The 15,187-nt window shown below is 53.1% G+C and overlaps 4 protein-coding genes across 4 annotated transcripts; 3 read left to right on the top strand and 1 right to left on the bottom strand.

Moving 5' to 3' along the window:
* Positions 1-658: 658 nt before the first annotated feature.
* Positions 659-1,241, bottom strand: HD553DRAFT_339448 (magnesium transporter; the record flags this gene model as incomplete). The annotated part of the gene is made up of 5 exons (XM_046182444.1): positions 659-731; positions 800-903; positions 983-1,035; positions 1,110-1,130; positions 1,193-1,241. The coding sequence occupies 5 exons, from the start codon at positions 1,239-1,241 to the stop codon at positions 659-661; spliced, it is 300 nt and encodes a 99-aa protein (XP_046039279.1).
* Positions 1,242-1,511: 270 nt separating this feature from the next.
* HD553DRAFT_305450 (uncharacterized protein) lies at positions 1,512-5,451 on the top strand. The gene is made up of 7 exons (XM_046179167.1): positions 1,512-2,021; positions 2,129-2,317; positions 2,381-2,798; positions 2,900-3,517; positions 3,591-4,233; positions 4,307-4,520; positions 4,596-5,451. Exons 1-7 carry the CDS (start codon positions 1,880-1,882, stop codon positions 5,198-5,200), a joined length of 2,829 nt encoding a protein of 942 aa, XP_046039278.1. The 5' UTR covers positions 1,512-1,879; the 3' UTR covers positions 5,201-5,451.
* A 991-nt stretch (positions 5,452-6,442) lies between these two features.
* On the top strand, positions 6,443-12,532 carry HD553DRAFT_305447 (uncharacterized protein). Its single transcript, XM_046179166.1, has 20 exons — positions 6,443-6,588; positions 6,654-6,852; positions 6,921-8,159; positions 8,222-8,410; positions 8,481-8,632; positions 8,699-8,888; positions 8,943-9,104; positions 9,171-9,391; positions 9,462-9,706; positions 9,764-10,082; positions 10,144-10,287; positions 10,350-10,517; positions 10,573-10,847; positions 10,907-11,039; positions 11,106-11,325; positions 11,397-11,495; positions 11,564-11,745; positions 11,809-12,033; positions 12,096-12,192; positions 12,256-12,532. Exons 1-20 carry the CDS (start codon positions 6,508-6,510, stop codon positions 12,396-12,398), a joined length of 4,683 nt encoding a protein of 1,560 aa, XP_046039277.1. The 5' UTR covers positions 6,443-6,507; the 3' UTR covers positions 12,399-12,532.
* Positions 12,533-13,274: 742 nt separating this feature from the next.
* On the top strand, positions 13,275-15,025 carry HD553DRAFT_330679 (uncharacterized protein). Its single transcript, XM_046181984.1, has 5 exons — positions 13,275-13,495; positions 13,605-13,705; positions 13,773-13,866; positions 13,935-14,030; positions 14,106-15,025. The coding sequence occupies exons 1-5, from the start codon at positions 13,396-13,398 to the stop codon at positions 14,633-14,635; spliced, it is 921 nt and encodes a 306-aa protein (XP_046039276.1). The 5' UTR covers positions 13,275-13,395; the 3' UTR covers positions 14,636-15,025.
* Positions 15,026-15,187: the final 162 nt, after the last annotated feature.

Here is a 15,187-nt window from a genome sequence, read left to right as displayed (position 1 = left end):
GCTGGGCCTTCCGTACGAAGCCGGGAGAGCTACTCGAAATTAATCTGACAAACTTGGTACGGAAGAGACATATACGCGGTCGTCCAGATTATCCGGTCCGTACGCCAGTTTCGCAAATCTACATACATATGCCGACTCGCTAACCTTGCTCTTCCGTGAGAGCAGTCCAGCATCATGCCTATCCGACCGGTCTCCATCCGTCATATCCCTACGAATCTCATCCGTCCCCTACAAGGCGTACCCTCATCGGCCTCGCTCTACAGACGTAGACCGGAACCCGCCAAAGCTCTCCTGGCCCTCGGATCGGATCTCCCTCCCAACATCCGGGTGCAAGACTGGATTCACGACGATCGACAGCGTTGGAGTGGGATCTCGCGGGCGGATCGGGATGGGGTTTATGACAAGAGGACGAAGCGATGGGTACGGAAGGGATTGAAGACGTTGTTGAGGGAATACTAGGCGGGGAGAATGGCGGAGTTACACCATGCCGAGCGGGTCCAGGTTGGACTCGAGAATTCTAGACGGGGAACCCATTTATGGAACGACACGCAACGATGTACTGGCGGAGCTTCTAGCTCACGCATCCTGTTGTACAACCATACACATCTACACACATCATCGGGAAGGTGACGGTTCGCCGAATTCGATCGCAACAGCTCTATCTGACGGGCTTCGGTGCAGCCGGTCCGAACGGTAAGAAAGACATCCTCGAATGCACATCCTCTTGCGATCTATATCGAAGCGACAGCATATGAGCTCATACTTTGAAGCAGGATTGTCTCGTTGCGGCTGTACTGACCGTCTTGCCATTTCTCCTCGCCATGTCACGTCTTCCAAAGGTCCTGATGCCAAGACGACTCCAGGCACAAAGATGAAAAACGAGAGGACGGCTTCCAGAATGATCTACAGGTCGTATCGGCACGAACAATCCGATGACTTGAGCAAGTTATTACAAGTTAGTCGAATGAGAATTGCAGCTTACCGAAGTGGGAATGTGGTTTTCTGGCTTGCCCATCGCCTTCAAGATGGACAGATCTGAGTATGCGGGAACTTTAGACCGTTGCAGTATATTATCGGAGAATCGCAAGCTGACTATCCGTCAGACGTACGCTCATACGTCGAATAAGCCGCTATAGACAAACAGGATCAGTACTCGTTGTTGCGGTGTACAGGTCGAGGTCAGTGAGCTCACCGTGCAGAAGAAGGCACGTTGCCACGAATGCCAGGATTCGACCGATCATGTCGCAGTGTCGAAATTTCGCTGCACTGCTTTGAGTTCTAGCCGTCGAGAAGATACAAGTGCAAGGTACACCATTGCCTGCTTATGCATCTCATGCTGCATGCTCATCACCCTTGTGATGTCTGATGAACCTAGCTCGTGCTGATAATGCGACCTGATCAACAAGCGCGCTTACGGCAGCGATCGACGGCGCTTCTGGTTGGCACAAGTCGATCTTTTCACTAGCTCACAGCCAGCGAGCACGTCCCGCGGTGACGACAGCCGGATCAGGGTTACCGTTCGGGGTTCAGCCTCGTATCGAACTCGCAACGTCACGTCCAGTAGTGCACAGTCTTGATCTCTACAACCCCCTTCGCCTATTCTCCCCCTCCGAAACAAATAGCAGTCTTCTGACAAAAACGCCTGAATCGTCCCGTTGGAACCTAAACTAAACGCTTCGCGAGGTCATCTACACGTCAACCGCCCGAGCGTACGCGCAACTCGATCACACCTGGAACTCGGTTACCTTTCGAGTGACATCTTAAAGTCGTCTTCGAAACACCACCTCTCCGCATCTTTGGCTGTGTTCATCAATTCTTCCATCTCGTCAAGAACACGTACCGATCGATCGCGTACAAGAGATCAAACGGACGAGTCAAGATGTCGAACCCTACCTCGAAATATGCGTCGCAGCTACAGATGCTATCTCCGCTATTCCCCGATTGGGATGAGGATGCTCTAGCATCAGTACTTGCAGACACCAAGGGAAATGCAGAGGAAGCAGCTGTATTGATCACGGACGGTGAGTCACCGACTTGACTTTCACGTTCCGAGATAAATCAGGCAACATGCTGACTAGGAACGATACTTCTCGCGTCGATCATGTCCATCCTTTGCTCTGTTCTTCAGGCCGAGCGACCAAGTTCACTACCGCTTCGCGAAAGAAAGAAAAGAAATCCGCAGCCTCGAAGCCGAACGGTCACACCAACGGGAACGCCGATTCGGGTGGTTTCGCTGCGGGTGACTCGACCGGGTTTTCGGGTCGAGGTGGTTTCAGAGGTGGACGAGGAGGCAGCCGAGGTGGTCGTGGAGGAAGTGGTGAGTCGAGTTGAAACGAGAGTGCTGTCCTGTCCGCCGGACTGACTGTATGTGTCCTTACAGACTCTTTCCGAGGTACCGTGCGAGGTGGTAGAGGAGGTTCTCGAGGCGGTCGCGGCGGTTTCCGTGGTGGACGAGACGCCAACGGTCTTCCTAGCGACATTTTGGCAGAGCATTCAACATCCGCATGGGGATCCACATCCGGAGAGGCTCCTTCTAGCGAGGTTGCCGTAACCACGGAAGACGCTTGGCCTGTAGCTCAGGAAGAGACTTCCGCCCCCAAGACCTCGAACAACGAGGAATTCGCAGCTTCTGCCGGCTGGGGAGATGCACCTACAAAGGCCGAGACGGATGCCGCGTTAGAGTCGGCCGGCGGTTGGGGAGACGCACCGTCTGCGATCGGGGATGTACCACCCGTTCCCAAGAAGGCTGCCACCACGATTCCCAAGGGAGCCAAGCTCAGTTGGGCTCAGATCGCCAAGTACGTATCATATCTTCTCCCGCGCCGATGTGGCGATAAGAGGCTGTCGAACCGACAATGCCGAGAAAGCTTACATCTCATCTTGCCCTTCGTCGACATAGGCCGCCTCCTGCACCTGCCCCTAAGCCTGCGCCCCCTCCCCAGGCTGCTCCTGCAGCTGTTCCCGAACCTCAAGCTTCTGAACCCGAAGCCCCCGCTGCTCCTGAAGCCACTCAGCAAGAAGAATCCGAACCCGAGCCCGTCGAGGAAGTCAAGCAGGAAGAGCTCGACTTGTCCTCCCAGCAGATGGATCAGCCCGAAATCGTCGAGGATCAGTCAGAAGAGCTAGAACCCGTACAAATTCAAGAGCCAGAGCCTGCCCAAACGCAAGAAGATCCCCTTCAGGAGCCCGAGGTCGCTGCCGCTGAGCCTATGAAGGACCCTTGGGCTAGCGTGCAAGCCCCTCCTTCTGCTTGGGAACAGACGACTCAAGTCAAGGAGTCATCCGCTCCCGCCGTGCCTGAAGCCAGCAAGCCTTCTGACTCGTATGCTGGACCTCCTGGATTCAACCCTGCCGTCAAAGCCGCTATCGCGCCCGTCAGGACCAACTCGCGTGCCGCTCTTCGATACAAGACGGATGGACAGGCGGTCATGTTGCCTGGATCCGGAGCTGCCAGCTCTAGCCTCGACATGAAGTTCGGAAGCTTGAACTTTGGTAACGCTGATGCCGATGAGCAAGAGCAAGTGTAGTATCATCTGTTTCCGTTATTGTTTCGATCTAACATCGTCTCTCTTGACGCTTTTCCTCTCCAGGCAAGCCGAACCGGCCCAGGAGGCTCCAGTACAGCAGCAATCAGAACCCGTTGTACAGGAGCAGCAGCGCGAACAAGCTCAGGCTATTCCCACTTCGAGCCAGCCGGCTATTGTTGCTCAACAACCACCGACCTCCCAGCCTGTTCAATCGGCGCAGATGGCTTCGCCTGCTGTAGCCGCCGCCCAGCAGTCGGCTTACGGTGCCACGTCGGGATACTACCCCTTCCAGGGATACGGTCAATATGGCCAGTCCCAGGCTCAACAGCCCTTGCCCCAGCAATACTACCAACAGTCGGCTCCTCAGCAGCAGCAACAACAGCCCCAGCAGACCGCTTCGGCATCTCCGGTTGTCAAGGAGTCGCAGGCAGTCGCATCGAACGAGCAACAGGGCTCCAGCCAGCAGGGTTACTACCAACAGCAACAGCAGCCAAACGACTACCAGTCGCGTTACCAAGACGCTTATGGCCAGTCGCAGGCTCAGCAGCAGCAACAGCAGCAGCAGCAGCAGCCATCTCAACAGCAGTCGGCTTACGGCAACTTCGGACCACAGGCTGCTTATGGCTACGCTCAGCCTCAGGTTCACCAGGCGCAACCTCCTCAGCACGCCACGACACCGGATATCTACTCCACGGAATCACAACGAGTATGCCGCGCCTGCTTTGTTTGACAGACCGATCCGATCTGACGTTCGTTAAATTAATTCGTCTTCTAACCAGTCGCAACAGTCATTGTACGACTCGTACGCTGCCAGTGGATACCCTCGTCAAGCCAGTCAAGAAGCGCCCAAGCAGGCCACACCTCAGCCCTTGTCTGCCCAGACATCCGGATTGGCGTCTCCCGCTGCTCAACCTCAACAGCAGGTTCCTAGTGGCTACTATGGCGGCGCCGGGATGAGCGGATACTATGCTCCCTACAACCCGTACTTCCAGTGTAGGTCGTGCCGTTGTGCCCTTTTTTGTCGAGACAGCTAGACTTACCTATCGCCTTTTCTTTTCTCTCTCGCAGACGGTCAAGCTCCTACTCCCGGTTACCAGTCGTATTATCCCATGCCTCAGGCCGCTCGAGGTCCATACCAGCCGGCCCCTGCAGCTTCTTCCGGCCCCTTGATGGCCCAGGCCGCTAGCAGCAAGCCCGGCAGCACCGCGACTGCACAGGGTCACTATGGCGGTCAAACCTCTACCTACGACGACTCGTCTTACTTGGCAAGGTACGGCGACAACAAGGCGACCCAGCAACAGCAGCCTTTCGGCTATCAATCGCAGTTTGCCTCGCAAAACTACCTTGGCACCCCAACTCCCCCCACCTCTCTTCCTGGCGCTGCTGCTTCAACTCGCCCTGGTCAGGCGGCTGAGGAAGATCCCTACAAGACTGGCGTGAGCGGGATCGGCCGCACCAACTCGGCTACCGGTACTCAGTCGATGCCCAACCAACAGCAGCAACAACAACAACAGCAGCAGCAACAACAACAACAACAGCAACAGCAACAGCAGTTGGGTGCTGCCCAGCAGCAATTCCCTAGCTACGGCTACTCTACCGGGTACCCTCAGCAAAACGACTGGGCTCAATACGCTCAGTACCGTGGAGGCCAGCAGGGAGGTTACTGGTCTTAAGCTCATCACGGCGACTTGGCGAAGGATACCGATGACATGAGAGGATGTCGATGTCAGGTTTACGCGGCGGCAGACGGAAAGGCTCAGCTATTCGATCGTTCATTACTTTGTGCTTCATGAAAAGCGTCTATCGAACGCCTCTTGCAAATGTAATACCATAACACAACTGACGTATCATGTCCGCCATCGAAAGTCGATCGGTCGGACTCTAGCCTAGATTTCGGTGGACCTGAAAGCAAATCTGATCTCTCTCGTGAGATTTCCGTCGAATGAGCATGTCCTTGCTTAAAGGAAGCTGTTGTTGACCCGCTGAACGCTAATGGCACCATCAGGGCGTGTTTGTGACCATTCACTGCAAAAGGACTATCGTCAAGCATCGGGAATCCCTGGAGAGGGTCGATACCGAGTCTTCATTTTTTGATCCAGAAATCTCGAGCTATCAAGGCCGGACTGCAATCAGCCAAGCAGAAATGAAAGCACGAGGCCTGGCCTCGTCAGACTACTCGAGACCTTTCGTGACCAGGCCCACCGAACCATCAGATGACCGTCTATGGCCCCAATCTTCCCATCTTGCTTTTCGACACGATCATCAACGGTCTGAGATACAACACTTCCGGCTATGAGTATATAGGAAGACAGATGTCCTGAAGCTTCTGTCGATAAGATCGTGTTTGAAGCTTGAAGCGCCACTCAGAACGACATCCGACAATCTAGAAGGCGCGTCGAGATGGAAATACCCTCCGCTTTTATGTCACCAGAGCATCTTCCCAGCTGACGCTTGTCCCTTGCTCCTGGAAGTTGTCTCGGTGCGCTCTAGACGAGAATGGATTAGGCGGCCTTCCTAGATGTCGGTCTGAGGGAGCAGCTGTCAAGAGATACCGGATGATGTGGCTCAATCCAATGCATATTGCATAAGCCAATCTGAAACCCACACTTCGCATGTCCTCCTCATTTGCGCCTCGCTGAGTGCTGCCTGTAGTACATGGACAATGCATCTGTTTTCGAGGTCAAATGCTTGATGTGAGTATCTTGGCGCATGCCTTGCTCTGGACGGATTACATCGTGGGGAAGTCCCGAGAGCGGCTAGAGCGGAGATCAAAGTGAAACAGCAGCCCATTTAGACGCGTTCATTTCGCGTCGCCCCTTCGCTGAACGCGTCGTGCTCGTCGACGCGTTCAAGAGCGCAAGAGCTCTCCTAAGGTGTGATTTGGGATCGAAGCATCTCTACATTCAACAACATCGGCAATGCTGTTCACCCAGGCTGTTGATACGTGATATCGAATCTGAATCTAAGACCTTGAACCAGGATGAGTGGGAAAAGCAAAGCGGACAAATTGCAAGCTCTTCGTGCAGTGAGAGCCGGAGGGTCTCGGCTGAAGCAATGGCAGGTGAGAAGAGGGAGGCTAAGTGGAGAAGAGACGTTACTGAACAGGATCATAATTCGTTCTTGTAGCCCGAGGATGCCGATCTATATGATGAAGTCAGCGAGGAGCAATACAAGAATATCGTCGGAGAACGCTTAGCCAGGGATGACTTCGTCGAAGACGATGAAGGCTACGGTTACGCAGATAACGGAATGGACGTGTGGGAGAACGGTCGGAATGAAAGCGAAGAAGAGTCGGAAGAGGAGGATGACGGTTCGTCGAAACGGAGTGAGTATCATCTGTGCCCGTATAGCGAGTAAGGCAATCATCTAAGGACAAGCCTTTTGACGGATTAGCGAGCAAAAAGAAACCGACACGCACAGCCAAACCGAAACCCCCACCACCTTCAAAACCCTCTGCTTACCGTCCACAAGTTACGGAAGACTCGGAGAATGACTTTATGGCCAACCTTCTCGGCACGGTCGATTCCTCTTCCCAACACATCGCTTCATCATCACCAGTTCAAAGTGGACTCCGAAGGAAGAGAAAGACTTCGCCCGGCGATGCGTATGACAGCGGGTCATTGACGAACCCATCGTCTGATGGCTTCGAGCTACCTAGTGACGGGCCTCTTTTCAGGGGCAGATCTATTGGAGATAGTCAGGAGGGACGAGATATCGGTCTCTGGGAGATGCGGACAAGCGATAGCGCGAAGAAGCCTCGTCTCAATGTCAAGGCCGAAGATGTCGAGACCCCTAGGAATGCTCGGAAAGGGGTATCGTTCGCAAACGACATGGACATGGACGATGTCTTCGATGCTGGGGTAAACGGGGTCGTCAAGGCCGAAGAGAATGGCGATGATGACGATGACGACGACGAGGACTTTTTGGTTCGTTCTGATCGAGCCATTGCGGCCAAGGCGAATCAGAGCAAAGCTAGGGATAGGCTCATGGCCGCCATCGGAGCCAACAAGACCGGCGATGCTACTCCAAAGGCCGCTCCCACAAAGACCAGACGGGCCATGGTGAACGGGTCTGCCATGTCGACAAAGGTGGAGGTAGAGAAACAAGCTCGAATCAAGGCAGAACTTCTCGCGGCGGAGACCCAAGCAGAAAGCGTTCCAGCAGCAAAGCCAGCTGGTTCGGCTTCTAAAGGAGTAGCCGAGAGACAGAACTGGCTGCGTCTCCAAGAAACGCTCAATACGGGGTCATTGAACGATGATTCCCTCGGATCACCCTTCACGGTTACCGCTGCTGCCCAGAAGAAGTACATTCCCAGTCTGCGTGTGAACGCTTTCGAGCCATTAGACACCGAAGATTCGTCTGGAATGGATACTGCCAGCGACGGCGAGCATTCTGACAGCTCAATCAAGGCAAGACAGGAGCGCCGCAGCAAACGCAAGTCTGGAATCCAGGAAGATGCCGAGACGGAAAGAAGGCTGCGATTCTACTGGCTCGACTATCTCGAGCAAGATGGTGTGGTACACCTTCTGGGAAAGGTATTCGACCGGAGCATGGAAAAGTACGTCAGCTGTTGCGTCACCGTTACCGGAATACAGAGAAATCTCTTCATCTTGCCTCGCGAGCGAAGACTAGGTGAGTTTCGACGAGGTAGCGCGTGTCAGCCATGCCGTTGAGCTGATGTCAGAACGCCGCAGACGAAGAGTTCGAAACGGATCAAGAGGTCTCGGTTATGGACGTTCACCGAGAATTCGATACTCTACGAAGGAAGCATGGTGTTGAAGGCGGGTTCGGGATGAAAAAGGTCATCCGGAAGTACGCTTTCGAACAACCGAATGTACCACGGGGCGAAGCCGACTGGTACAAGGTGGTCTATGGCTTTGATCGTGAGTGAATGATGAGCGAGCTTTTCATTGGTTTCTTACTAAAGACTGGCAACATCGGACAAACATGTAGAACCACAGTTACCGGGTGACCTGAGCGGAGCCACATTCAGCAAGGTCTTCGGTACAAACACTAGTGCCTTTGAGATGTTGGTCATCAAGCGAAAAATCATGGGTCCCTGTTGGCTGGATATCCAAGGTTGTCTGCCTGTTACCCAAAAACCCGTGAGTGAAGTGCAAAGATTGAAGCTTATCTTTACGAAAGCTTGACTCAAACCGGATTCATGATAGGCAACCTGGTGTCGACTAGAAGTTCGCGTCAAGGACCCCAAGAATGTGAACATTTTCCTAGATTCAGACGAATCTGCACCCAAAGAAATTCCACCTTTGACTGTGATGAGCATCAATGCCCGGACTATCATTAACCACAGCATGAACACGCAAGAGCTGCTAGCTATCAGCACGGCTGTATGGGAAGATTGTAAGTCAAAATGATAGGATCACCCAAGCACTTGGCTGATATGGGCGCCCATAGACAATATCGATGATCCCACTCCTGTCGAGAAACTTCGGCATGTACCGCAGACTGTCATGCGACCTCTGGGAGAGAAATTCCCGCCGTACTTCGAAGCAAGAGCCCCTAAGCAGCAGATCAAGACCGTCAGATCAGAGAGGGAGGTCCTTAACCTCACTCTTGGTAAGTTCTTCGTTTTACGCAGTTTCGATCGCACTTGACTGATCTGCATCAATGATCCTGCTGCAGTCCAGATCCAAAGAGCGGATCCAGATGTCATCGTCGGGCACGACTTTTTGGGTACGACCCTTGAGGTCTTGCTCACCAGGATGAAGGAACTCAAGGCGGACCACTGGTCGCGCATCGGTCGAATCAGGCGGACGCAACTGCGGGTCGGTAAACAGGCTTTCGGGAACGCCAAATTTCTGGCGGGACGTCTTGTTGCCGACTTGTCGGGTGATGGTGCCAAGGTAAGTAAATCGCCATGTTTTAAGGCATTGAAATATATTCTGACAGGCTGAAATATCCTTGCTGCATTAGGGAATGATCGACTCCGTGACGTGGTCATTAACGGAAATGTGCAGCACCCAGCTCGGCTTTGTGCGGGAAGACATCGATCCGGAAGACACGGCAGGATACTTCGACGGCTATGCAGTGTCTCCGGACCGACTTTTGCATTTCATCAGGCACATGCAGATGGATGCGTTTGCGCAGATGGCCATTGCAGCAAAGGTGCAGCTGCTACCACTGACGAAGCAGTTGACCAACCTGGCCGGTAACTCTTGGTGAGCAAAGGTGACCCTTCTCCAGCTTGGTAATACGTGCTAACCGCGATACAACAGGAACCGAACGATGACTGGAGCGCGAGCAGAGCGCAACGAGTACATTTTGCTGCACGAATTCCACCGCTTGAAGTACATCTGCCCCGACAAAGGAGAGGGGAAACCATCCTCCAGGGCAGCCAAGAAGCCGACCTTTGACGCCGAGGGCAACATCATAGCCGAGCCGAAGAAGAATAAATACCAGGGAGGACTAGTTTTTGAGCCCAAACGAGGACTATGGGATACCTATGTCATGGTCATGGACTTCAATTCGCTATACCCCAGTATCATCCAAGAGTACAATATCGACTTCACCACGGTCGACCGAGATCCGAACGCGGTGAGTTGAGGATTCAGGGAGCAGCAACTTGTCCGCATGTTGACCTGGTCTCTGTCGTTAGGATGAGGATACAATCCCCGATGTACCCTCAGCAGAAGTTGGTCAGGGCGTCTTGCCCCGTTTGATCGCGACTCTTGTCGGTCGACGGAAAACGGTCAAGAGTCTTATGAAAGACACTTCAACTTCCCAGATCAAGATGATGCAGGTAGGTGACTTTGTGTTTGCGCTTTGCGAAGACGGATCTTGACCGTACCTTGACCTCCATAGTATGACATCAAGCAAAAGGCTCTGAAATTGACGGCCAACTCGATGTACGGATGTCTTGGTTTCGCTGGCTCTCGGTTCTATGCGAGACCGCTGGCCGCATTGACGACGTTCAAAGGTCGTGAGACCCTCACGCAGACAAAAGAAGTAGCGGAAGGCATCGGTCTCGACGTAAGTCACAGTTACGATTGGGCCTCTGGGAGTTGAAGCTGATCATGGTCCACAGGTCGTTTACGGAGACACCGATTCCGTTTTCGTGAACTCGAACGTGACCACATACCCTGAAGCGCTCAAGATCGCCAACGAATTCAAGCGCAACGTCAACGACCGATACAAATTGCTCGAAATCGACTTGGATGCGGTATTCTCTCGAGTTCTATTGCTGCAGAAGAAAAAATACGCGGCAGTCAAGGTGTCAGAGAACGGCACCTCCAAAACCGAGATCAAGGGTTTGGACATGGTCCGTCGAGAGTATTGCAAGCTGTCAAAGACGGTCTCTGGGTGAGTGGTACGTGAACTATCAATATAGTCCTCTTGTACTGATCGCCGTCTCGTCACAGCCGCGTACTGGACGAAGTCCTTTCTGGGAAGGCGACGGAGGATGCCATTACGGAGATCCACGAATACCTCACTACCGTTGGTAACGACCTGAGAGACGGCAAGATTGATCTAGATGACTTGATCGTTTTCAAGGTATATAGCGTGCATATTCGTCGCCGATGCCAGCGTATGCTAACGGTAAAGAGCATTTCTATACAGCGTCTGAGCAAAAATCCCGAAGACTATACGGATAAGAAATCCCAACCTCACGTACAAGTTGCTCTCAGGATGAAACAAAAGGGGCAAGCAGCTAAAGCGGGAGAAGTCATCCCTTACGTTTTCTGTCTCGGTGCTGACGGGAAGAGCGCCAAGAGTGCCCAAGCGGATCACGCGTTTCATCCAGATGAATTCCGCCGGAAAGACTCTGAGCTCAAGATCGGTTCGTGCGATAAAACCAGACGGACGCATTCTGTCCCGACTGCCACTGACTTGTCACGCCTCTGCCATCAGACTTCGATTTCTATCTGTCTCAGCAGGTATTGCCTCCTATCGAGCGTTTGTGCGAAGAAATCGAAGGCACCGACCGTTCACGATTGGCGGAATGTCTAGGTAGATCGTAGCCGTATCATCTCCTTCGTCCTCATCTTGCTGATCTACCTTTTCTCCTAATCTACCAGGACTCGACCCTGCTCGTTACCAGAAGACGGCAATCCTCTCGACGCACGACAAGGAATTCTTCACCTTCCAATCTCAGATCTCGGACAAGGAACGTTTCCGAGATTGTGAGAGGCTTGTCCTGCATTGCCGAAATTGCAACAGCGATATCCGGATGTTCAGTATCGCCGAAGACATCGAGGAGGTGAGCCCGAGGTGGTAGATTGGCTCTTCAAGGGATCGCCCTGAACCGCGGGTATATGTGTAGATGTCCTCCATACATAACGAAGGCGTCAAGTGCTTCGAGTGCGGAAGGGTTCAATCGGCTGCAGGAATGGCTATCCAGGTCGAAAACCACATCCGCGAACATATCAACAAGTACTACGAGAACACTCTGGTATGCTCCGACTGCGAAACCAGGACGAGGATGATGAGCGTCTATGGTCGTCGTTGTGTTTCCAAGGTCGGCTGTCGAGGAGAGATGCGACCAGAGGTAAGCCGGAACGATACTTTGCGTGACGGAACACATGCTTATATCCTCTCCAATCGTTGCAGTATTCGGACTCGCAACTTTACAACCAGATGCTTTATCTCGCTTCTCTCTTTGACGTGGACAAAGCGATCGAAGCCAGCGTAGGCATGGCACGAGCGGGTGAGCAGGAAGAAGCCGTTGTCGAATGAAAAATTCAAGCTAATAAGCATCTTCTGTCGTCAGAGGAAATCAACGCCCTTGTCATGCACAACCGGGAGACCTTTTCCGAGATAAAGGCCATGATCGATTCGTACCTCAACAAGAACGGCAGGCGCTACGTCAGCATGGATTCGTTGTTCGGCTTCATGTCCAGGATGGCATTGTGAGCGACCTGAACTGTATATCATTGAAGCTGCTTTGTATGCCTGGTTCTGTATCGGCATTTGTATCGTTCCTTCCAATAATGTGTATCTTGCATATCTTGCTGCTGTTCGGTCATCGATGATCAGCAGCCATCGAACCGCGCCTGTTCGGCGAGACAATCATGAATTCCATCAGGTTGTGATGCTAATGACGATGGAAGGTAGCGGAACAGTGGCCAAGACCCTCCTACGTTCTTTTGACCCAACCGGGTCACGATCTTGCGATACTGGTCCTCAGATTTGTGTGATTGACATAGGGTTAGAGGGGAATACTTGTCCGAAAATCAGAAGGAGAGACTTGACAGCATGTTGTGACACTCGACGGCCGCTCAATCCCCTATATGGAACGGCAACCAGCGCAATTATCCCATCACTGAACTCGAGCACCTCATCGTAATGTCAGTAAACTTTCTCCTCGACGGCCGATCTTTCCTGCTTCATCATCCTTGGGGTCCTCGGCGCTTCGTCCTTCTGGCTGAGTGTTTGAAGAGGGGTCCCTTGCAACCGCCAACTGGACTCTGATGTTGCGATGTTGTCGTGATTGGCTCATAGTTGCATGCGCACGTCAGGTCGACATTAACTCGACAGGATTGATTTGGTCAATCCCACCTCGGATAAGAGGGAATATCAGCAGTCTCGCCAGGAGCGGCACGATCCGTAAATGTTGGCTTTGTGACACACAAAGCTCGGGTGTCAAAGAAAGGTCCCGCTCGATTCTGCCGGTCACAGCCGATCAGCTTCCACGTCACGTGGAGGTCGAGGAGAGCAGTGCTATATTTGCGAATGGACCCCCCCCCCCCCAGCTTCAATCGTACCCTTCCACGTAATTCTTTGCAAAACAATCTACAGTACGCTCGAAAGAGCCCTCGCTCACGGCTCGATTGCTCATCGCATCTCATAGACTAGACAGCAACGCAGGAGACTCGGTACCCGTCCCACTACTCGCCAAGCCCTTCCCATCATGGGTATCACGAGAAATGAGAAGATCCGCTTGAACTCGATCAAGACGGTCACCTTTCATCAGGACGCTTTGACCAAGTCTAGGCGGAACGAACCTATAGGTAAGCGAGGCGAAGCCTAGTTATAGAAGCGGGCTCGGGTGAGAGTCTTTAGCGATCGAATGCGGGACTGATAGCGAGTTTTGTGGCTTCTCTTTGGTGTCGACCACAGCTCAATTGACCTGCAAGGGAAAGGCCTGCGAGTTGTTCCAGCCCGAGGTCGTACAATGTACGAGCATGGGAGACGATGGGAGTGGGGACATGCAATGGAAGGTGAGTCGGCTGTAATCAAACTTATACTGTTCCGTAATCGCTGAAGACAGACTACTCTCCACGCCAGTGTGACACCGACCTTCCCTCGAGCCTGAGACTCGGCGAGGTTCATGTGGGATGTGAAGGGTGGAGCCGACCGGGAGACAAATTTGTCGTCAAGGGTGAGCTCAGATATCATTGCGTACAATACCAGTCTCGCCGTAATTGACGCTCTGTTCGGGTCGTTCAGGATCTTGTGGATTGGAATACAATCTGATCCAAGTAGACCGCCGGTTGGATGAAGGTGGATTGTACGATTTTTCAAGGGGACAAAACCTGGATTGGCGTGAGCAACATGGATCTTGTTCTCCTAAGGTTCGTGTGCGACACTGATACCAATCACGTCCGCCTCTCTGTTTAGCCGCCTTATTGTTCTCTTTGGCGTTCTTTGGAATGGCTTTCGCCATCATCTACTCGATCGTCAGATCTTGTTTACAGCGACACGCTCCACCGTACGCTCCTCGACCGCTTGCGAATTTCTGGCCTGGAGGTGGTGGTGGTGGGCACGATGGTGGCCCCGGAGGCCCCGGTGGTGGCGGAACAGGTTTCAATGGCGGTGTTCCGCCTCCACCATACACGAAAGATCCGGCCCGTCCGGTTGACCCGACTACAGCCTCAGCTTCGTCGTCGTCGTCGACTAACTTTCTGACCGGCGCAGCTCTGGGAGGCGCTGCGGCCTACCTCTTGTCCGGCGGGGCCGGTCGGGATCGCAACACCGAGACCGAGTGGGATCGGTTCAGGACGGGAGCACCACTCGATTGGCAGACCGACGATGGTCCCAGACGACGTGGAGAATCCAGTCGGATGGCAGCGGCTCGGGCGGACAGTGGTACTGGGGGGCTGGGAGATATGAGACGAGCCACGGGTTTCGGGGGTTCGAGCGTCCGATAAGTCGATGGGCTTTGTGGATCTGTACGGGAGAGCGCTTGTTCTCGCTGTGTATGTCTAGGGATCCAGTAGTAACACATGATGTATGTGTTGTCATGCCTTTAACAGTCCAGAGCTGTACGAGGGCGGAGCCAGCACCTAGCATATATGATTGAAATCGATTACAACGTTATAACCTGGTAAAAATAGTGTCCCGGCGACTAGACTGCCTATAGGATTTGCGAATCCGCTGTTTGAACAATCGACAGTGAATGTATGCCGTGCGGAGGCGACTCACAGCCTCTTATCCTATTTCGTCATGGCTGCATTCAGGCTGTATTCGGGTTGCGTGTTCTACCCGAAACAAGATCCGAACGTGTCAGGTTTGGTCCGGGCTATGTCCGATATTTCGGATCTTATCGTTATAGGCCACAAGAGCAAGTCCAGCCGTAAGCTTGAACTTTCGTGGCAACTTGATACTTGTCATGATGAGCGGGCGACCGCTTGATTCGACAAGGTCGCCTTGTTAGCCTGGAAGTCGGTTTTGGTAGCGAGTCGGGCGACCTGACTTGTATA

Source organism: Filobasidium floriforme (genome assembly GCF_021052385.1).
Source record: "Filobasidium floriforme strain CBS 6241 chromosome Unknown HD553scaffold_3, whole genome shotgun sequence".
Taxonomy (NCBI): Eukaryota; Fungi; Basidiomycota; class Tremellomycetes; order Filobasidiales; family Filobasidiaceae; genus Filobasidium; species Filobasidium floriforme.
Note: the sequence above shows the minus strand (reverse complement) of the source record. Positions and strands in the feature narration are given on the sequence as shown.

What these genes read in the sequence shown, in the direction of transcription:
- HD553DRAFT_330679 (XM_046181984.1), top strand. Translation starts at nt 13,396, where the DNA reads ATGGGTATCACGAGAAATGAGAAGATCCGCTTGAACTCGATCAAGACG. An exon ending in AGACAAATTTGTCGTCAAGG is followed by an intron (nt 13,867 to 13,934) that starts GTGAGCTCAGAT and finishes CGGGTCGTTCAG; the next exon opens with GATCTTGTGGATTGGAATAC. An exon ending in GGGACAAAACCTGGATTGGC is followed by an intron (nt 14,031 to 14,105) that starts GTGAGCAACATG and finishes CTCTCTGTTTAG; the next exon opens with CCGCCTTATTGTTCTCTTTG.
- HD553DRAFT_305450 (XM_046179167.1), top strand. Translation starts at nt 1,880, where the DNA reads ATGTCGAACCCTACCTCGAAATATGCGTCGCAGCTACAGATGCTATCT. An exon ending in AGCTGTATTGATCACGGACG is followed by an intron (nt 2,022 to 2,128) that starts GTGAGTCACCGA and finishes TCTGTTCTTCAG; the next exon opens with GCCGAGCGACCAAGTTCACT. An exon ending in ACTCCACGGAATCACAACGA is followed by an intron (nt 4,234 to 4,306) that starts GTATGCCGCGCC and finishes TCTTCTAACCAG; the next exon opens with TCGCAACAGTCATTGTACGA.
- HD553DRAFT_305447 (XM_046179166.1), top strand. Translation starts at nt 6,508, where the DNA reads ATGAGTGGGAAAAGCAAAGCGGACAAATTGCAAGCTCTTCGTGCAGTG. An exon ending in GGTCCTTAACCTCACTCTTG is followed by an intron (nt 9,105 to 9,170) that starts GTAAGTTCTTCG and finishes ATCCTGCTGCAG; the next exon opens with TCCAGATCCAAAGAGCGGAT. An exon ending in CTGTCAAAGACGGTCTCTGG is followed by an intron (nt 10,848 to 10,906) that starts GTGAGTGGTACG and finishes GTCTCGTCACAG; the next exon opens with CCGCGTACTGGACGAAGTCC.